The sequence below is a fragment of the Oncorhynchus kisutch genome, linkage group LG7 (assembly GCF_002021735.2).
Source record: "Oncorhynchus kisutch isolate 150728-3 linkage group LG7, Okis_V2, whole genome shotgun sequence".
In the NCBI taxonomy this organism is placed as follows: Eukaryota; Metazoa; Chordata; class Actinopteri; order Salmoniformes; family Salmonidae; genus Oncorhynchus; species Oncorhynchus kisutch.
The window spans coordinates 8,132,823-8,155,567 of NC_034180.2; the positions used below are offsets into that span (position 1 = coordinate 8,132,823).

Below are 22,745 nucleotides of genomic sequence, written 5' to 3' on the forward strand. Positions count from 1 at the left end.
CCACCAACAATCAGAGGGCGTTCAGCAGGGAGAAACTTTGTGGAACGTTCAGATATAACATTTTTATGAAGAACGAAGATGCCTCTGACAAGTAGAAAAAGGAATCCTAACAGCTCTATTCATGACATTTCTATTTCAATCATTTCCATCTGAATATGGCCCTGGTTGCAGTGTTTCTTTTTAACCATTAGGTGGCGCTACTGGCTTATGTACTTGTGCATATCAAATTTGTATTCTTGGGTAACCAAATCAATAATGTATGCACCATTGCACCCTATAATGAATATTTCTATATTATATATTATATGGTAGAGGACAACATTTAGTGGATAATTTTGATAGGTTCGTTTTGGGTGATTTGATTCTGAAACCAAGCAATTTACACCTACATTTCAAACAAAGATCCATTTATTATCATATGACATTTTATACAGAATGACTGATATGAATTTTTTTAAACAATATTTTACATGATTCAAGTATACATGATTATGATTCAAATACACGATTCATACTTAAATATATGGTATGTAACAGAAATATAAAAGCATTGCCATTCATTCTTTGTTCTGTGTTATTATGATAGACTTCCACGCTGTCCATATAGTTCTGTATATTGACCGTCTTTCCTTCCTACTCATCCATGCATTAAATGTTACACACGCATAAGATCCATTGAAAAAAAAGATCAAGAAATAACCCACTATATGAAAGTGTTTCTTTATTAATGCAACGTGGATGTCTAAAGTCATGAACGTTATCTGTCTTTTAAACACGTTCTATACATATCAATAACATTAAACCCTAAAGCAGTGGAAGCGATATTGGTCTAAACAGAAGATGGAATTATCATGTTTTTGAGTTTACATTACAGTTTACAAACTGTTGGTATGCATAAACATTGCATTCGCGAGAGAAAACAAATTGACAATGATGAAATTGGCTTCGAGAATTTATCAAAAAGTGAAAGGGGTTACAGTAATACATGGAAAATCTTTTAACAAAGATAATCCATTATTTTAGTTGTCAATATAGTATATCTTTTTTTTTGTGTGTTTTTTTTGCCTATTCAGTCTCAGATGGTTCAATTATTATTGTTAAAAATCACATATAGCATATCCCAGTGAGCAAATATGGTTCAAAATACGTTGTTTCCACTGCACATCTCTTTCCAAAAGACATATTTTACACCATTTTTGCCCACTAGGATGTGATAATATAACAAGTCACTATTATGGTACAAGTATTGCAAAATTGGGCTTGTTATCTTAACAATTATTTATAAGAAAACAACTTAATTGTGGTGATGCACATACTGTGTGCTTCATGTGCTAGAGCAGGGCTCTCCAAACCTGTTCCTAGAGAGCTAACGTCTTATGAATTGTCGCTCAAACACTAATCTAGCGCACCTGATTCTAATAATTAGTTGGTTGATCAACTGACTCAGGTTAGTTACATCTGTGGTTGGATTGAAAACCTTGGTAGCGCGCCAGGAACATGGTTGGAGAATCCTGTGATAGGGATAAGGTTTTCCAGTCAAAGGGCAAGCCTCATACAGCAACGGTAAGGTAACAATTCTGAAGCAAATAAATAGTTTGACATTTTTTTATGATCGATCTTATAGTGAAGAAGAAACATATAGATTTTTTTTTTTACAGTGTAGAACTATCGATTATTCTGAGAATATCATTGACATGCTGTTTTGCTTTTGGTCAATATAAAATCTTAAACCCCTTATTCTGTTCAGTTGATCACAAGTGAGAGAAAAAAACAGGATGTTATTCAGATATACATGTTACTGTTTGCTCTATTATACAGAGAAAATAAGCAAACAAATAACGAATAAAAAAATAGATATTTATATCCCTATATGATTCTGAAGCATACAAACTGTATCAAACATGGAAAACTGATCATTTGTACAGAGTTCACAACCCCTTTATATATATTTTCACTTCACATCTGCTTCTACGTTTGCATTGTTTGGGGTTTTAGTCTTGATTTCTGTATAGGACTTTGTCACATCTGCTGATGTTAAAGGGGCTTTATAAATACATTTGATTAAAAGGGGTTGAAAAAGTGTGTCCCTACATCACACCTGTCGACCATTTGAACTATTTACACTTGTCATGTTCCTCAGCTGATTTGCGTACAGAATAAGTGGAGCACAGTGTATATATCTTTTACCGGGGAAAAAAATGGTATTGTTACATTTTCAACCATAAAATTGTTGTAGCATTAGGTACAATAGATTTGCTCAACTGGATTCACCTTAATATTATATGTCAAACAAGTTTGAAAATATGGGTTGGGTTTAAGAAACAGAAGATACATTAGAAATACTACATTATATTTAATTCACAAAATTGTCCCAAACAAAACCACCCTCGTCATATTACTACCATTTTCTCTTCATTTACACTTTTACCTTTCCAAACTTTGCAAGTCCATACAAACATGTAACAGTTATAAGCCCAATCAGAACTGTACAAATTCTAGATTTTGATTTGAGAACAAAAACCTTTTGGGTTTTGCAAAGTAAGCAATTGTAATATAAATACAACTGACAACTAATTTACAAAAATCAAGAAAAACACTTCCGCTTGATCCACGCAATCCTCAGACACTCTTATAGCAAGGACCTGTGCAAATTGATCGCGATTTTACTGGAGTTCGGTAAACTCTATGAAAGCTGAGGTGCTGCTCTTTAATCTACCTGTTGGTGCATCCAACCATGTTCCTCATGCCTTGATATTTCTTGCATCTGTTGAACCTCTCTTCCATTTCTCTGCCAGGTTCCACTTTCTGGTTAGGACCTGCAGGACCTTTTCCAGAGCTCCACTTCATACAGCCATCAAAGTTTTTACCGGATGGACAGTAGATACCTGAAATATTCAAATCTATTCTCTAAATCATATCACATAGTCCTCTGGATTGGAGTAACCAGACGTGGTCCCCTACTCTCCGAAATGGGCGTGATTACAATCGCCTGTTTGCCAGTCAACGACAGATTTAAACCAATGGAAGCTCTCGGATGTGGTCATGTGACGTGGAGAGAAACCCATCCCATTGGGCAGTAGCATCGTGAATCAATCCCTCATCGACAGGTCCGTCTGCCCTGCTCAAAGTTCACAAATTATCATTTGCAGGTTGGGCTCGGGCATTTGGAATCAATCAATCAAGTCATGCTAGTTTTCTACTGCTCCTCCCAATGGAAGCCCCCATTGACAACGGGAGGATCAAATGATTGTGTGTACTGTATGTGTGTGTATGAGAGAGAAGGTGTGTTTGTGTTTCCAGGAGGTTGGGGTTGAAGAGGGGCCTTCAGATGGAGATGGGACACATGATGATCTTGTCTTCCAGCATGACGCTGGTTACCAGGAAGAAGATGTAGAGTAAAAACATGAGGCCTCCCAGCACCTTGCTCATCTTCCACTTGCAGGAGGCGATGGAGATGATGACGAAGAGCAACATGAGGAAGAGGAGCACGATGGCGCAGAACAGGCCGTTGCTGCTCACCTGCACCGCCTTGAAGTCATTGACCAGGCCGTAGATGAGCCAAGGGAACGGCAGGCTGCAAGGGTAGACGGAGAAACAGAGGAATCACATGTACTGTCCAGAGTGGACTATATGGTGGTATAGTGAAATCATAGTTGCAGTTGAGCCTTGACTTCTAGGTTGACATTTTTTGTCATGCAAAAGAGCATAGATCTGTGCAAAACTACTCTCACACTGCAAATGTGCAGTGATAGAGCTTGCCTGAGAAAACATTTTTAAAAATGACTCATTCATGCAAACAGTATTTTAAATGTGCTTTTGGACCAACTTACCCCACGGTAATGTCAAATATGTTGGAGCCCACAGAGCTGGACACAGCCATGTCACCAAGGCCTTTCCGGGCTACAATGACACTGGTGATTAGATCAGGGATTGATGTACCAGCTGCTAATATGGTCAATCCCATGATCTCCTCTGTAATCCAGAAGGTCTCTCCAACCTGAGAGTAAAAATGGGTTAACTACATTGTTCAAACAAAGACAAAGAATCAGATTTGGCGTTATGACGTCTGGCGATAGGCACGGCTGGAACTCAATCGATTGACTGGATCTTGTTTGGATTGGTTGGCTCTTGATTATGTGTCGTGGTCACACACAGACTGATACGCTTCCACCATAATCAAAAGGCCATAGGTGAGGTGAGGTAATGATTGACACCAAACCCTATGCTTTGATTGGCTCAGAATGAAAGTGACATGTGTCAGGGAGGGGCTTACCTGATGAGCCCACCACACCATGAGGTAGGAGAAGGCAGCAATCCAACAGATGGAACCAATGAAAGTTATGGGGAAGAATTTTGTGGAAGTCTGCAAAAAAGAAAAAGAAAGAAAGGTTGTCCTTTTTTAAAGCGTCATAGACTTTCACAAATCAATCAACCAACCGTAGCTACACCCCAAATGTTAATGTAGTCTGAGGAGCAGCTCCACTTGCCTCTCTCCTGACATCCGGCAGAGAGAGCCACAGGGGGAAGACGATGGGGAGGATAAGGAGATACGTTATTCGTTTGCGGTTCGTCTCCGGCCACTCCAAACTCAGAGGAGCATCCTCATCTTCCTCCTCCTCCGCCTACCAAACAGAGAGGGGGGGGGGGGGGGTTACTCTCTTAAACATGTGTGTGTGTCAGTTACTCTCTTAAACATCATGTCACTGATTTTGGAGGTATTTGGTAGAAAAAGCCTACCGGTCCTATGTCGCCGTTTGCAGGCGAAGTGACTTCCACTGTGACGTTGGAACTGTTCGGGATGTTTTTGTCTGCTTAGACAGACAGACAGACAGACAGACAGACAGACAGAGAGACAGACAGACAGAGAGACAGACAGACAGAGAGACAGACAGACAGACAGACAGACAGACAGACAGACAGACAGACAGACAGACAGACAGAGAGACAGACAGACAGACAGACAGACAGACAGACAGACAGACAGACAGACAGACAGACAGACAGACAGACAGACAGACAGACAGACAGACAGACAGACAGACAGACAGACAGACAGACAGACAGACAGACAGACAGACAGACAGACAGACAGACAGAGGCCAGGGGTTAGACTTGAAGGAGAGACGGTGAGAGTCACTGGAGGATGTAATATAATATATATTATGTATATACAGTATATTTAAGCAATATGGCCTGAGGGAATGGTATATGGCCAATATACCACGGCTAAGGGCTGTTCTTAAGCACGACGCAACACGGAGTGCCTGGACACAGCCCTTAGCCATGGTATATTGACCATATACCACAAACCCCAGATGTGCCTTATTGATATTATAAACTGGTTACAAATGTAGTTAGAACAGTAAAAATATATGTTTTGTCATACCCATGGTATACGGTCTCTTATACCATGGCTTTCAGGCAATCAACATTCAGGGCTGGAACCACCCAGTTTTTAATATAGTATATAACACGTATAAAGTATTTGAACATATTTAACATTTACGTACATTTGAAATGTAAAGCTCACCTGCGACACCGTTGGGTTTTTCCCCATCCCCGCCATCTTGACATTTCTGTTTAGCCATCTTGTGGAGAATGGAGGCCTTCTCTTTGAATCTCCCTGAAACGCAATCGTTGCTGCATAGTCAGTGATAAACCCTAACGATATGAAACCTAGCTACGGATTCCCCACTAATGGAAACGTAAAACAAAACATTACAAATATTTGACTTTGTTTCCATTAATGAGAAATTATGAAAACATGTCTAATACAGAAACCTATTGAAACAAATACATCAAATATAGATATTGGAAGTGTGTCTATATGGAAGGTGTGACAAAAAAAACCCGTTGTTTTACCCCCCAGTCCCTCACCCTCACTGAGAGGGTCCAGGGTGTGGATCATAAGCTGGAAGATGCTATTCCTCATCAGGGTGTTGTGGAGGGAGGCTGATGAGCCTCCTCTCTGGAGACGGGGCTTGGCCTGCAGTAGAGACCAAGGGCATAGGCTGCTTTAACGTCTCTATACCAGATGATAGTCTATAGCTTCAATACTAGATCATCTATAGCTTTAATGCATCGCTCTAATCTACAGCTTCAATACTAGATCATCTATAGCTTTAATGCATTGCTCTAATCTATAGATTCAATACTAGATCATTTATAGCTTTAATGCATCGCTCTAATCTATAGCTTCAATACTAGATCATCTATAGCTTTAATGCATCGCTCTAATCTATAGCTTCAATACTAGATCATCTATAGCTTTAATGCATCGCTCTAATCTATAGCTTCAATACTAGATCATCTATAGCTTTAATGCATCGCTCTAATCTACAGCTTCAATACTAGATCATCTATAGCTTTAATGCATCGCTCTAATCTACAGCTTCAATACTAGATCATCTATAGCTTTAATGCATAACTCTAATCTATAGCTTCAATACTAGATCATATATTGCTTTAATACATAGCTCTAATCTATAGCTTCAATACTAGATCATCTATAGCTTCAATACTAGATATTCTATAGCTTCTATACAAAGCTTTAATCTACAGCTTCATAACATAGCTCTAATCTAAAACTGCAGGGGGGGAGTCAATTTGGTTTTCAATTCAGTCAAGTGAAGTGAAATTCAATGTATGAATTGAGTTTCGATTTTACTTTCCTGGATTGACCCCAACCGTGAGCTCACAATGCATATGTGTCTTTGGTACACAGTGGTGTAACAATGAGGCAGTTGAACAAAGTGGTATGCACAGTGAATACACAGTGGTGTAACAATGAGACAGTTGAACAAAGTGGTATGCACAGTGAATACACAGTGGTGTAACAATGAGACAGTTGAACAAAGTGTTATGCACAGTGAATACACAGTGGTGTAACAATGAGGCAGTTGAACAAAGTGGTATGCACAGTGAATACACAGTGCTGTAACAATGAGACAGTTGAACAAAGTGGTATGCACAGTGAATACACAGTGGTGTAACAATGAGACAGTTGAACAAAGTGGTATGCACAGTGAATACACAGTGCGACGTGTCAAGTGCGTGAGTGTCAATAATGCAGTGCCTTGTAGTGCAAACCAGCGGCATATATTTAGAGTTAATATATTTAGAGAGTTCATATATTTAGAGTTAGGTCAACTTTTGTTCTAATACTGGGCTTTCAGTTACATAGCATTGTTTAAATATTGCCCATGTAATGTTAATGGGGAGCTAACATGGCTGTTATAGAATGTTGCTGTGTCATGTAAATGCATCATAATGCTCCTAGACATTCAGTTTTATAATATTTTGGGGGAAATATTCCCCAAGTAAATCATTCGTTAGTGGGGAGCTAACATGGCTGCCATGTTGAATGTTGAAGTGTCGTGTAACTGTGTCATAATGCAGAAACGGCTTTGGGCCAACACTCTGAATACATGGGTATTTAGAGTGGTCCACAAATGGTCCACATTTGTGGACTATTACGTTTCATTGTATTCATGCAGCATTGCTGTCTATGACAACGTGCTTTGTGTGCTGAATAAGAACACTGGATATTCAGTATTGTCAACATGACACATATAAATACAGATGAAGATGCCACGACAGAACGTAAACGTACCGTCAACTTGTTTTCGTCGTCACCCGTGGTTGCCTTCAAAGGGAAGAGGTAAAGAGAAAGACGTGCATGTATGAAGTCACACGAAATCGCTCTTAAAACAGAAAACATAATCTGCCAGGAAATGCTAGTTATTGACAAGACGGTGTGGCCTAATGAATGAAATAGAAGCAGCCGTCATGATAAATTATCAGGATATCAAACGGTCAATTAGGTAAGCCGGTTTCAAAATGACCCATAGAGAATGTACAGGTTGTAATGGAGCTGGGAATACTTGGCAGCTGGGAAGACATAAAGCTTGTAAAACCTACAGATGCAGCTCCTCTAATCTAAAGCCAACAGTTCTTCAGAGGACATATACATTACAGTTGTGGAGACAGAATCCCGTTTTACACAACCGTTTGAGAGAGAAATTAAATTGAGAAAGCATACTGCTTTTTTTGTTTGGAATGTAAGGTATAGTATGATACCAAAGCAAGCAGTAGGTCTCCCTTTTGAATTCATTTGGAGAAAAAAAATGTGAAAAACATTGCCATCATGTGGTGTTGCATGTAGGCCAGTGACATAATTTTCTTTTTAAATGTAATCCATTTTAAATTCAGGCTGTAACACAGCAAAATGTGGGGAAAAGTCAAGGGGTTTGAATACTTTATGAAGGCACTGTAAATCAATGATATGAAATGAGTGAATAACTTCACTGAAACCCTGCGCAAAGACGACAAAACTATGCAACACCTCAGCAGCTTGCGGTGGTCAGACACAGTGTTATACTATAGCTAACTGTGTCTCTTCACACCACAAAACAAGCGAATGGGAATACATGACAATCCTAATATTTATTTCCTTTAAAAATGGAAGAAGGAACATCTTGAATTATAGGAACTAAAAGTCTTGAGTTACAGGAGCAATTTGACTAAGCAGACATAGGCCAAGCGTTAGCCATACTGTAGTTAGCTATTGTATGATTCAATAAAACAATTCTAGACTGTGATTACCAATTAAAAAAATACAGAATTTCAACTATTTCTTCAATTAGCAGAGTTGAAAACCCGTTCAACGCTTGGCCTATGTCTGCTTAGTCAAATTGCTCCTGTAACTCATAGCCCTGCTATTTGCCTACCGGAAAATGGGACAACAATTACACAACCAGTTTGTATCAATGTAGACCGAGTCATGTCGCCTAGTTAAGGATTTCATTGGGGTTAGGAGGATCCATCCAGAGCCACTAGTAGCGGTCTCTCAAAGTGTTAGTGGATGAGCGTTAGCCATGTGAGCACCCAAACTTAGGCCTTTCCAGTAAGGCAGGCTAAGGCCCTGTGCTGTGTTTGATTCCCGGCGGTTGGCTGTTGCCTAATGCTCACATGGCCCTAACGGGTCATACAGGTTATTTATTAGGCATTGAGCCTAATAACCTGCAGAGCATCTGCTGCCGGAGCTTAGGGTTAGGAATGGATGGATTGGCAAGATGGAGAACTGCTGGAGGTTTGCATCGTGGCCTGGCTTACTGTGGGAGGCATTTAGTCTAGCAGCTTAAGAACATTGGGCCAGTAACCGAAAGGCCCCTGGTTCGGATCGCCAAGCCGACTAGGTGAAAAATCTGCCGGTGTGCCCTTGAGCAAGGCAATTAACTTGTTGCCCCTGTAAGTCGCTCTGGATAAGGGCGCCTGCTAAATGACTAAAATGTCAAATGTACAGACATGGTACCTTTTATCCCCTCTGAAACCACCGCCAAACGGTCACATTTCCAACCTGTCCCGTTCTCACCACACTGACCAGTTTGCTTAACAGTTGGTCTGCTGTGTGTAATGTGGTCTGAAATGGGCGCCATTATCGTCTCTAGCACACAAGCATTTCACTGCACCTTTTATACCTGCTGTAAACTGTGTACGCGATGAATGCGTTTGATTTTGGGATTTGACGTCAACAGGACATAAACACGGACCGTGTAGAAATAGAATCTTAACAGAACTCCCACCTAGGTCAGGAATTGGAGTGGGTTTGGAGAATACTCTAGGTTTTTGGCATAGCCACAAATGGGGTAGAAACAAATGGGGTCGACACGATACAAATGTAGCAATAATACTTTACAAATCCATCTTTGTTCAACTGAAAAGTATTTGGCCTTATACTGGCTATAGCTTATAGCATGAACCCTTTACTGCAGTAGGCTAAATTAGGGTCACAATGTGTTTCTTGGTAGTCTTAAACAAATCTACTTTGAAACAAATGTATACAACTCACACACATGGTTAAGGACTTAAAAAAGAAGACACCTGTACCATGTCAGATATAGAGTTGAAATGTATTCCGTTTTGGGTTTGCATCCCAACATTACACTTTATATGCATCACAGAAGACTTAAATATAACAAAACCATTTGACATAAAAACACTGGATTTTCAGTGTTGAATTTTTATTTATTTTTATGTTGATTAATTATGAAATTATGAAACATTTTAACATTCCAACGAGGCCACTGGAGGGCGATTTGGTCATTTGGCTGCAGGAAAGGGATTTATTAAAGGTCAAATAATGATTTGACAAATTCTGTAGGCCTATCGAGAAATTCATTTTGAGGTGAATTATGTATGACTCTACATATAAAAACAAATACCAAAAAGAACACAGGAGCACAGGATGAACTGTGATTCCTATCATTATAATAGAACATCATCAAATTGATAGTTATTAACTCTTGCCAAAATGATAGAGGCATAGATGTCTCTAAGGTACAGAATCTGGGATTGAGTAAACAATGCACTAATGGGTGATCCATTTGATCCACAAACAGGGTAATTGAAGTTAATTAAAGTTAATTGATTAATAGGGATCTTAACATTCACTGCCATTGTTTTTATATCAAGTAGCTTGGGCACCCTAACTCCCTTTAAACCTCTACAATAACGATGGAAATAAACTTTTTTTTTTTGTTACTTTAAGTACTATTTTCCACAAAGTGTTTTTGCTGTAGAAGCGCAATCAAACACTAGACATGTCCTTCATAGCTAAAACAATATTTACCAAAAATGCTGGGGAATGGCTTGGAGAGGGATTTCATACTCTCCATACATAAACATACAAGCAAACACACAGACTGGACATGCATACACGCACACACTGTACTAAAACAACTATCTGGAAGAGAAAATCAACATATATATCAAAGGCATATTTTTTTTAAACTTCTTTCAGTGCCTCAATAACAGGAAATAGCTATGCCTGGAATTCAATCAAACTTGCACTGCAGAAGGTAACTGCACCATTGGAAAGTGCATGTTAGGGAAGGAAGGGGGATACCTAGTCAGTTGTACAACTGAACGCATTCGACTGAAATGTGTCTTCCACATCTCTGAGTCAGAGAGGTGCGGGCGGCTGCCTTAATCGACATCCACGTCTTCGGCACCCGGGGAACAGAGGGTTAACTGCCTTGTTATGTAATGCGGTTAATTAAAGTGTAATTAATTCAAACTCCCAAACAAAATGATCTTTAAGATCTTTATAAGGAACACGTGACGCTTTTCGAAATAACAATTATTCACAGTATACTGTAGCCGTAAATACCATAAGGCTGACAGCCAGCCAGCCAAGGCTTTCTGCGAAGCCGGGAGTTTCTGCAAGTATCCTTGCAAGGCAGAAGTCAATTGTGTCCACCTGACCCGCCAAGCTCCCAGACTTAGAGAGGACTAATCCACAGAGATAACCGTATTTAGAACAGTAATTTCAACCCCTTCATGTTAACTCTCATAACAACCTTCACATGTCACGATGCTGTGACGTTTGATTCGAACCTCACACTTTTATTACACTTATTCTGTATTGGGTTGAATAATGGTTGTTACTTGGGTGGTGTTACAACCCTTAAGGACCCCGGTGTCCATTGGATATAGAATATATTGGATATAGAATACAATGTTAAGTGTGTTACCGGTACCCTTTCTTCATGGGAAAGAAGTTAACTCAATAACAATACAAGTACACTTTTAGTTACAATTAATAATACAGACTGGAGCATAACCCTATTTCTGAAACAATGAAACACAGTGTAGCTGATTGGTCAGTTGTGGCCCTGGGGTTTAGCGCAGGAAGTGAACCCTCGCAATTAAGGGAAACATTACAATAAAGCAGGGCTCTCCAACCCTTCTCCTGGAAAGCTGTAGGTTTTCGTTCCAACCCCAGTTGTAACTAACCTGATTCAGCTTATCAACCAGGTAATTATTAGAATCAGGTGCGCTTGATTAGGGTTAAAGTGAAAGTCTACAGGACGGTAGCTCTCCAGGAACAGGGTTGGAGGGCCCTGTACTAATGATTATGGAAGCATGGACATTTACAAAAATGGTCCACAATCATTGACATGTCAATGAGAGACATGATTGAAAGGACAAATGTTGATGGAATTACGTGAACACTGGTGGTTGCTTTCTATCTAAAACATCAGTGAGAATTTTGCCCTGCAAAATAAGCATTCAGTCTTCTTGTCTCTTGCAACAACAACAAATTGCAGGCAAACACTTCCTAGTGCAGTCAGACCATGCTAGTCAAAAGCTCTTACACATGAGTTCCAATGTCCATACTAGCATACTATTTAGAATACATTCCCAATACGTTGCTTCATTCACTAGTACTATACGCTCGTGTATTATACTGAACAAAAATATAAAACGGAACATGCCACAATTTCAACTATTTTACAGTTCATATAAGGAAATCAGTCAATTGAAATAAAATCATTAGGCCCTAATCTATGGATTTCACATGACTGGGAATACAGATATGCATCTGTTGGTCACCGATACCTTTTAAAATAAGTAGGGGTGTGGATCAGAAAACCAGTCAGTATCGGGTGTGATCACCATTTACCTCATGCAGTGTAACACATCTCCTTCACATGGAGTTGATCAGGCTGTTTTTATTTAACTAGGCAAGTCAGTTAAGAACAAATTCTTATTTACAATGACGGCCTAGGAACAGTGGGTTAACTGCCTTGTTCAGGGGCAGAATTACATATTTTTATCTTGTCAGCTCAAGAATTCGATCTAGCAACCTTTTGGTTACTGGCCCAATGCTCTAACCACTAGGCTACCTGCCGCCCCTGTTGATAGTGGTCTGTAGAATGTTGTCCCACTTCTCTTCAATGGCTGTGTGAAGTTGCTGGATATTGGCGTGAACTTTGAAACACGCTGTCATACACGTCGATCCAGAGCATCCCAAACATGCTCAATGGGTGACATGTCTGGTGAGTATGCAGGCCATGGAAGAACTAAGCCATTTTTAGCTTATAGATCCTTGCGACATGGGGCTGTGCATTATCATGCTGAAACGTGTTGATGGCCGCAGATGAATGGCAGGACAATGGTCCTCAGGATCTCGTCACGGTATCTCTGTGCATTCAATTGCCATCGATAAAATGCAATTGTATTCATTGTTCATAGCTTATGCCTGCCCATACCATAACTCCACTTTGTTCACAACATTGACATCAGCAAACCGTTCGCCCACACAACACCATTACATGTAGTCTCCGGTTGTGATGCCAGTTGGACGTACTGCCAAATTCTTTAGAACAACATTGGATGCAGTTTTTGGTAGAGAAATTAACATTACGTTTTCCGGCAACAGCTCTGTTTCGAACATTCCGGCAATCAGCATGCCAATTACACGCTCCCTCAAGACATTGTGTGAAAAAGCTAAACATTGTACTGGTCTTTTATTGTCCAGAGCACAAGGTGCACCTGTGTAATGATCATGCTGTTTATTAATCAGCTTCTTGATATGCCCTACCTGTCAGGTGAATGGATTAGCTTGGCAAAAGAGAAATGCTCACTAACAGGGATGTGCACAACATTTTTGAGAAATAAGCTTTTTGTGCATATGGAACATTTTGGGGATATTTTATTTCAGCTCATGAAACATGAGACCAACTTTACATATTGCGTTTACATTTTTGTTCAGTGTGTATATGGATGTAGAGAAACGTAATGTGGAAAAGATCCTCTACTGTTCATTGTTCATTCTTTGAGTCACTGTAGGCTTCTGTGTTTTTAGTTAGTCAGCTTTAGTCAGTCAGCTGCAGCAGGTTGGTCACATCATGCCCAGGGCCCGATTCCCGATTGCGATGGAACTAATGCTGCGTTCATAACCAAGTGGGAAGGACGTCATTTCAAGTTGTGAAGTCATAAATGCAGTTGGATGCATCATGCATTCACGAGCTTTGAACTTTGTCAAGAAACGTTGATTGGCTAATGGCCAACAAGCTGCGTCAACCATAAACTATAACTACAGATATCATGCTTATAAACAAATTATAGTGTTCCAAAACCATGTTAATAGATTGTTAAAAAAATATAAAAAAATAGTTGTTACATTTAACTGTCGAAAATGCTGTTATTGAAAATGCTGTTATTTCCTTGGTAGGGGACGTCAAAGGTCAGCATGTAGCATGAGTTGGCACTCAGCGATGATAGATAGACAAGTTTCCCACTACTAATTACGAGTTGGAGGGGCATTTAATAGAATTTCCCGTCATATGTGGTAAATACCCGCTTTCCACGTAGATAGAATGCAGCATTAAGCTTAGGAGTGTTTTAACGGTGCATCTTGCCTATAGCAACTGAATATCATATACGTTTCACAAAACGTTCAGTGTTGTTGGTTCATGTATCGATACTGATAGGATCGAACGAAATGCAGCACCGCTGTCGGATCAGCTTTTGCCTTCCAAGTCTTACTTTAACAGTAGAATTATTCCACAATACTGACGACGGTTCAGCTCCTATATATATATATATATATGAGGATATATATATATATTATCACTTATGGCTGCAAATATTGGGGCACATTATTTTAATGCTAACCCTATAATAATACACTATATCACAAATGAGGTATTGCGCACAATTTGACACAACATTAAATATATTGAGGCAATTACATACAGTAGCCTAGAATTAGCAACAACAACAAAATCTGATTGAACATGAAATTGATTTCAGTATGGTTTAAATATATCGGTCTATACTGTACTTATATTTTAATGCAGTCATTAAAGTTACCGGCTGGTCACAGAAGATTCAGATAGGCGCCAACATCTTGATGCTATGTTTAGTGGAGATCTTCTGTGTATAAAATAACTATAAAGTAACGCAGAAGGGCAATTAAGCATCTAACGACACAATTGGCTGTTGTACGAGTGGTCTGGAGGCAGTTGGTAAATAACGAACGTTTTCAAGTGCAACTTTACTAACGATGGTTTTGGAAAACAGCTCGGAGCTTCAACGAAGCTCCTACGAGGGTTCTAACAATGAACTTAGTCTTGAGATGCTTTTGGGAAACGGGGCCCAGGAGTCTGTTGCTTTATATTTGCTGTCGTCACAAATGGTAATCAGTTAAGGGTTTAAGAAGGATTGGAGTCTTAGAATAATCAAGTAGGGTGAGTTCTTCCTGACTTCCAACGTCTTACATATTTATACATATCTCTCTACATATATATGGCTTGGGTTAAAAGCACAGACTTTACTCTGAATGACAAAACAATAAACACAATTGGTTAACATTTTGTAATTATTATTATTTTTTTCCTAGTGTTGAGTGAGTTTTGATCTCCACACCAGCAGTAGCACCTGGCTAAAATTAGCTGTGGTAAATGGATTGGAGGATTTGCAGAGGGATTACTTAAGAACTACAGACATATGAGGGCAAGCAAGTCGTACATCATGTGCTGGCTGGTTAAAAGAAATCCCTGAGGAGTCAGACCAGTACAAGGATGAGAGACTTCCTGTGAACAGGGCAGTTTTCCCCGAAGGACGGAATACAAACAAGAGTTTTTATATCCCCTTGATGATAGAAATAGTAACCACCTCTTCAAGTCGGGTTGAATAATGGCACTTGCATCTCAACGTTAAGATCCGAGGTGTAAACTGAACATACCACACATCAAATAACCACTGATCAGATACTTGCACGTTATGTAAAGATGTAAGAGCAAGGTTTGCTGCCACCCACTAAATGTTGCTGTCACTACAACATTGGTCCGTATTTTTAGGAGAGAAAAAATGGCTCGTAACTTAGTTACCATTAATGAATTTAACTAGGTATTTTTAAAGTACTGCTTGCTGGAATCATTATATCAAACCTCATTGCTAGATATTTCTTTACAATATCTAGTGTCTCAATGTGGTGTGACGATGATAATAATTAGTACATATGGATATTATTGTCTTCTAAATGCCAAATACAGGCCTATAATCTAGTCCAAATTGAACAGTAGTATTAAAGTATAAACCCCTGAAGACCTGAATTTGGATGCAATACAGGTTAAAAAAATAATCTACAGGTAAAGCCCTAACAATCACAGCCGACATCCAGCTAGGGTTCACCTGGGCTCCGTAAGAGTGTGACTCTGAGTATATAACATCTGAGAGCAATGAATCAGACTCCAACTGAAGACAAAGACAAGAACACAGCAGGTCGGACACATGTAGGAGATATGTCACAACAGTAGAGTTTTGAATGATAACGATGCAGTTTATTTTTGTATTTAAAAAAAAAAATGTATTCGATCTATATCTACACACATCAATTTATTCGCTGTGTCTTTTTGGGGTCGGACCCTAAATGTTTTATCCCATGGAAATGTATGTACAGCCTCCTTAAAGTCTCAATCCTCAAATCTGTTGTTTTCTTACATTAGGACCAGCATTTCTGGAAAAATACTAGCTAGCCGATCTTGATAATAAAGTACACGTGGGAGTTTTAAGAAAACGGTGAGTGCTCAAGCTACTTTAGCCTACTGTCTTTATCTCAACTCTGGTCATGAAGAGATGTTGATTGAATACAGCTGTTGAGAAGTCGGTTCAAGGGGACACACTGTGCAGTGCACATTGTCGGGCCTATCCACTCAAACGTCTCGATCCTTTGAAGAAATGTGGCCACACAAAGCTACCCTCTGGGGCCATGTTGATAATAGGAATTGGAATCTCCAAACATTGAGACCTCGTCAGAGTAACCACCCTCCCCCATTTGCAGCCCATTACAGATATTGGCAATTCCTGGTATAACTCGACAGCTGGTTGGTTCCAATGTTTAAGACTCCCTCAGATAACCACAGACCACTGAATTCAGTAAACCAGTTAATGTGTAACTGATTTCCTATAGGTCGAAGTTAATGACAAAGTTAATAAATGGTGTGTAATTACAGTATCCATCATCAAGAAGATTAAAAAGTCTACATATTTATTACTTAAATGACGTATACATTTCCTAAACATTGGCTGTGTAAATGTGTCTTGTGTATGTTTAAAACGTTTAAGGGAAAACTAGATTTGCGTAAAGTTGGTTGACTGACTACTGCGAGGGCTGTATGTATGGTGAGCCAGCTTTGCAAAGGGCTCAGAGGCCTGTTATTTAATATGGGAGTGGATAGAAGACTCCATGGAGCGACCTGCTTGGTGGTTTGACTTAGTCAGCACGAATAGGGAGGGACATCTCTGTGAGGCCATGCACAGGTGACATGCAGCTAAACCCCATGTTAATCCCTGGGCAGGCAGAGGTTTGGCGTCTGTCCGTTTACCTGGCCCTCAGGACGACTTTTAAATACCCTTCCCTTACGTTGCACGCGAGCAGCCTCCTGACAAGGAATGTGAGTTAAGAATACATCTGGGGAGGAAAAGGTGGCGGCAAAACTCACCTTAGGAGCGGCCTCCACCTCATCCACTTGATTCTGGCCCAATTTACTCTTTATGAAGGTCTCTACATCTGCATTGAACTTCATAAATGTCACATAACTCAAGTAGCACATCAGCAAGGCGATACTTTCCCACAGAAAGATCTGGTTATCCAAAAAAAACAGGATGAGCATCAACAGACCAATGATGTAGAAGGAGACGTCTCTAAAGAGGGGCCACCAGGTCAGCTGGAGAACCTCCTTGGAGAACAACGCGCACATCCCGATGACAAACAGGATGTTGAACACGGCCGAACCCACAATGGTTCCTATGCCCACGTTGCTGTGGGAGATGAACACCCCGATGACGGAAGTGAAAAGCTCCGGGGCAGAACCCCCGGCCGCCATGAAGGTTGCCCCGGCAACGTCATCCGAGATTTGAAGTTTCTCTGTGATCACAGTTAGGGCCGGGACAAAGAACTCGTCGCACACAATGGCTAAGGCGATGAACATGTACAACATCCCAAACATGTGCAGACCCACAGCCCCCTGCCTTCTCTCCTCCAGGTTGAAGAGATCCGTGGGGTAGTCCCCCTGGTTCATCTCATCCATGGAAGACTTCATGGCCACGGGCATGTCCTCCATCATAGAGACGTTGTGGCCTCCCTGGTGCTTGGTGGTGAGCAGTGTTCTGCGGGGGGCCGACTGCAGTAGGTCTCCCCCGGACATAGCAGCGGGGGAGGAGGAAAGTAGATCACCTCCATTTCCAGCGAGCCCAGTAGAAGAAGTAGTCCACTGGAAGGCACCCAATGAGAAGACTGTGCTGAGAGTCACAATGCTGAGGACGAAAGCTAGAATCCTTATGGGCCTCAATTTTCTCCGGACGTGGAGGTAGTGATGCCTTCTGCTCAGGGGGAAGGAGTCCTTCTGGGGCCCCATGTCAGCACCTGGGAGCATCAATTCCATCGCTGTTGCATAGGTGGAGGCTGAGGCTCAGGCTGGCTGTGAGGCTGATCTGGCTGGTTTAGCACGAGCGCTTGCCTTACGGTGTCGAGGAGAGCATAGTCCTCTAAACACAACAACCGACTGGCTCCTGATGTTCTCCAGGGTCTGGGGCATGTAAAGGCTTCCTCATATTAGTGTCTGGAAAACACAAACGGGGAAGCGAGAGGATTATTACAAGCTCAATCATCAAATCACATCTGTAGAAATATCAATAGGCCCAATCAATAGGCCCAATCAATAGGCCCAATCAATAGGCCCAATCAATAGGCCCAATCAATAGGCCCAATGTGAACCTTAGTTCTCTAAGTTATAGGCCGAGATTTATATACAATGAGTGTACAAAACATTTTGAACAGCTGCTGTTTCCATGACTGACCAGGTGAAATCTGTGATCCCTTGTTGATGTAACTTGTTAAATCCACTTCAATCAGTGTAGATGAAGGCGTGGAGACAGGTTAAAGAAGGATTTTTAAGCCTTGAGACAATTGAGAGGTATGGTAGTCGGTGTCAACAACTGCAACGCTCAACAGTTTCTTGTGTATCAAGAATGGTCCACCACCCAAAGGACATCCAGCCAACTTGACACAACTTGTGGGAAGCATTGGAGTCAACATTGGCCAGCATCCCTGTGGGATGCTTTCGACACCTTGTAGGGTCCATGCCCCGACTAATTTAGTCTGTTCTGAGGGCCAAAGGGGTATGGGGGTGCAATGCAAAATTGGGAAGGTGCTCTTAATGTTTTGTACACTCAGTGTACAAGCCCTGTGTATCAACATTTACTGTACGCCTACCAGGAACCAATAAGCTATAGGCCTTCTTTCTTTGAGGGCTGCTTAAATAAAACTCACAGACTAGGGCTTGATCACTATTTTCTGTCCAATCTAATGTATATCCTCTAGTTGGTGTGTTTGTACATTGACATAACCATAAATGAAATACAGCTGTGTTAACCTATAGATGAATCCTACCCCGCTATCTCTAGTACTTGTAAAACCGCTGACTTTCAAAGTCCTGTCCAGTCCTGTTGAAAATCAAATCTCAGCAGCTCTATCGCTGAATGGCAATCTCACATAAATCCATCTCATTGCTTAATTAAACATAATAGACATGTTTTCGAGATTGATTTTGAAAGATGAATACTTTGCACGAATACTATACATTCAGTTGACTTGATTATAATTGGATTTCTCCATGTACCTGCATCAACCAAGCTTAGCCTAGGCTATTATGATGATCAAAACCCTGGAAAGGTATCTCGAAAACCTGTCCAACATCTTTAAAACGTGCGTCTATTCGTGTGGTTATGACAGAGCAGACATCTATAAGCAGAAGCCGTGTGTCAGGTGAGGTGATAGGTGATAGATGCTTAGAATTGATAAACCAATTAGGCTAATTTAAAACCTCCAAGATTACAGTTCACATTTCTTTACTGGCAATTTCCTCCAATGCTAAGACTCAAAAGGAATGCAAAACATTGTAAATAGAAAATATATCATTAGATTAACAATGAGCCTTGTTCTCTTGCATAGTTGCAAGAACACAGACCAGAGCCAATCAACTACTCACCTAGTCCACCTTGCCAAACCACCATCCAAACCAATGCAATATCAAACACAAAACACAAAACAGTGTGCAGCAATTTAAATAAAAGTACTAATTTACCACACTTGCAGTCTCCTGTTGGACGCTGTACAGAAGAAATTAAGGTAGGTGGCGAAGAATTTGCCAGTAAAGCCAATACTGAGTGACAAGTTCCTTTAGGCTCCGACTGTAGACTGAATAGCTCATGTAAATCTGCTCTAAAATTTCCTTAGCACCGAAGGGGTGGAGATTACAGAAACTAACAGTCAATCCTATGGTGAGGTGACTCCTCCCCCTCTACCTTGTGTACCTGCCTACCAGCCACGTGACAGGAATCAACCTTACCTAAGGTCTTCTTCTGTCTTTATTTGACTTGAAGGGAAAACGTGAGATCATGTTGCTTGAAAGACCAGAACCCAACCTTATTGATAGGCCTTATCCTACCAGGCCGTCGTATTGTAGCCTGGCATCAGAGAATAGACACAACATAGTCAACGTGAATCTATGACTCTCAAATTAGTGTGATATGTTACGTGTGGAATGGTTAAATAAGACAGTTTGTGTAGTGTACTAACCAAAAGAGCTCTACCAGTAGGTTGATACACATATTAAATGACATGTATGTGCACACCTGCTTGTCAAACTTCTCATTCCAAAATCATGGGAATTAATATGGAGTTGGTCCCCCCTTTGCTACTATAACAGCCTCCACTCTTCTGGGAAGGCTTTCCACTACATGTTGGAAAATTGTGACAGGGACTTGCTTCCATTCAGCGACAAGAGCATTAGTGAGGTGGGCACAGATGTTGGGCGATTAGGCCTGGCTCACAGTCTGCGATACAATTCATCCCGAAGGTGTTCAATGAGGTTGAGGTCAGGGCTCTGTACGGGCCAGTCAAGTTCTTCCACACTGATCTCGACAAACCATTTCTGAATGGATCTCGCTTTGTGCATGATGAACCAGGAAAGGGCCTTCCCCAAACTGTTGCCACAAAGTTGGAAGCACAGAATCATCTAGAATGTCATTGTATGCTGTAGCATTAAGATTTCCCTTCACTGGAACTAAGGGGCCTAGCCCGAACCATGTAAAACAGCCCCAGACCATTATTCCTCCCCCATCAAACTTTACAGTTGGCACTATGCATTAGGGCAGGTTGCGTTCTACTGGAATCTGCCAAACGCAGATTTGTCCATCGGACTGCCAGATGGTGAAGCGTGATTCATCACTCCAGAGAACGCGTTTCCACTGCTCTAGAGTCCAATGGCAACGAGTTTACACAACTCCAGCCGACGCTTGCTATTGCGTATGGTGATCTTAGGCTTGTGTGCGGCTGCTCGGCCATGGAAACCCATTTCATGAAGCTCCCGACGAACAGTTCTTGTGCTGACGTTGCTTACAGAGCCAGCAGCATACCACCTTCCATCCCACTGCTGGCTTGCTTTGCAGGGTTGTTCCTGGTGATGTTAGAGGGCCAGTATGAGGCACTATTTCCTCTGGTCTAAAATAATATCCAAATGCCCTAAGACAGTGATTGGGGACATTGCTCTGTGTAGGTTGCTGTCATTCAGATGGGATGTTAAACGTGTGTCTTGACTATCTAGTTTAGTTTAGTTTATTTAATTTTTTATTTTTACATGGACAGTGCACATTAATCAACGTTTCAGTAAAAGTGCCGGTTTTAGCCAGCCGGCTAATTTTCAACCGCAGTCCCTGGGCAGGTTATTAAAAACAATTACAATATAGACAATAGCAACATAGAACAAGCAAGACATAGCAACATAGGACAAGCAAGACATAGCATACAGACAGAGCAACATAGGACAAGCAAGACGTAGCATACAGACAGAGCAGCATAGAACAAAAAGCAGCAAGTCAAAATTCATAAAAGCAACAAAGTGTTTCCACACCTCACAAGCTACAGACAACAGACAACATGGAGAGCGGCAACACACAGCTAGGGACCATGTTCACAAATCTGATTGACCTTTAGCCATGTCTTCAAGCATTTTGTGAAAGTGTGATATGTGGTGCAGTTATGTGTGTCTGATGGCAGTGTATTCCAGACATGGGAAGCTCTCACAGAGAATGCAGATTTACTAAAGGTGCTTTTCCTTAGGGGAACTATACAGTCACCTCTCATGGCAGACCTTGTGGATCTGCTGCCATATGTTTGGGTTTTCTGTTTAACAAAAATATTGAGTGGAGGGGGAGCCAGGCCATTAAGGATCTTGAATACAAGACATGCGTCGGTGTATTGCACAAGATTTTCCCAACTCAAGAGCTCATGCTTTCTAAGGATGTGACAATGATGATGGCTATTGGGCTTCCTATCAAGCACTTTGAGAGCCTGTTTGTAGACAGACTGAATAGGTTTTAATGTTGTACAGCAGGCTTGGGCCCAACTAGTCAAGCAGTATGTTAAGTGGGGGAGTATCATAGATTTGAAGTACAGTTTTGCTACCTCTGTAGTCAAACAATTTCGTATAAATCGGAAATTAGCTAGGTTGAATTTGGTTATTTGAATGACCTTTTTCACATGCTTTTTAAAAGAGAGGTTGGAATCAAGTATGATGCCAAGGTACTTAAAATCGGATACCACCTGGAGCTTCTCCCCTGACACATAGACATCTGGCTCAGTAGCATCTGTTGCCCTCTTTGTGAAGAACATGCAAACAGTTTTTTTCACATTGAGATGCAAACACGAGTCACTGAGCCACTTTGTAACCTGGACCATTACAGTAGTGAGTTCTTGTGCAGCTTCTTGTTTGCTCTTTGCATGCACATATATCACTGTATCATCTGCATACATTTGAACTTCAGACCCAGTACAGACAGAAGGCAGATCATTAATGTACAGGCTGAACGGGAGGGGCCCCAGTATTGACCCT

The 22,745-nt window shown here is 40.9% G+C and overlaps 1 protein-coding gene across 1 annotated transcript; it reads right to left on the bottom strand.

Annotated features, from left to right (window-relative positions):
• Nucleotides 1-390: 390 nt before the first annotated feature.
• On the bottom strand, nucleotides 391-20,038 carry LOC109894767 (sodium/potassium/calcium exchanger 2-like). The gene is made up of 10 exons (XM_031828425.1): nucleotides 19,938-20,038; nucleotides 17,295-18,413; nucleotides 7,613-7,645; nucleotides 5,863-5,986; nucleotides 5,531-5,623; nucleotides 4,738-4,808; nucleotides 4,488-4,622; nucleotides 4,274-4,363; nucleotides 3,831-3,997; nucleotides 391-3,574 (listed from the first exon to the last, which is right to left on the bottom strand). Exons 2-10 carry the CDS (start codon nucleotides 18,234-18,236, stop codon nucleotides 3,325-3,327), a joined length of 1,905 nt encoding a protein of 634 aa, XP_031684285.1. The 5' UTR covers nucleotides 18,237-18,413; nucleotides 19,938-20,038; the 3' UTR covers nucleotides 391-3,324.
• Nucleotides 20,039-22,745: the final 2,707 nt, after the last annotated feature.

Excerpts from the sequence above, each read along its gene's own strand:
- LOC109894767 (XM_031828425.1), bottom strand. The coding sequence starts at position 18,236 with ATGGAATTGATGCTCCCAGGTGCTGACATGGGGCCCCAGAAGGACTCC. Across the intron at positions 5,987-7,612 it reads ACGACGAAAACAAGTTGACG|GCCAAGCCCCGTCTCCAGAG; the intron begins GTACGTTTACGT and ends TCTCTACTGCAG. Across the intron at positions 4,809-5,530 it reads AAAACCCAACGGTGTCGCAG|ACAAAAACATCCCGAACAGT; the intron begins GTGAGCTTTACA and ends CTGTCTAAGCAG.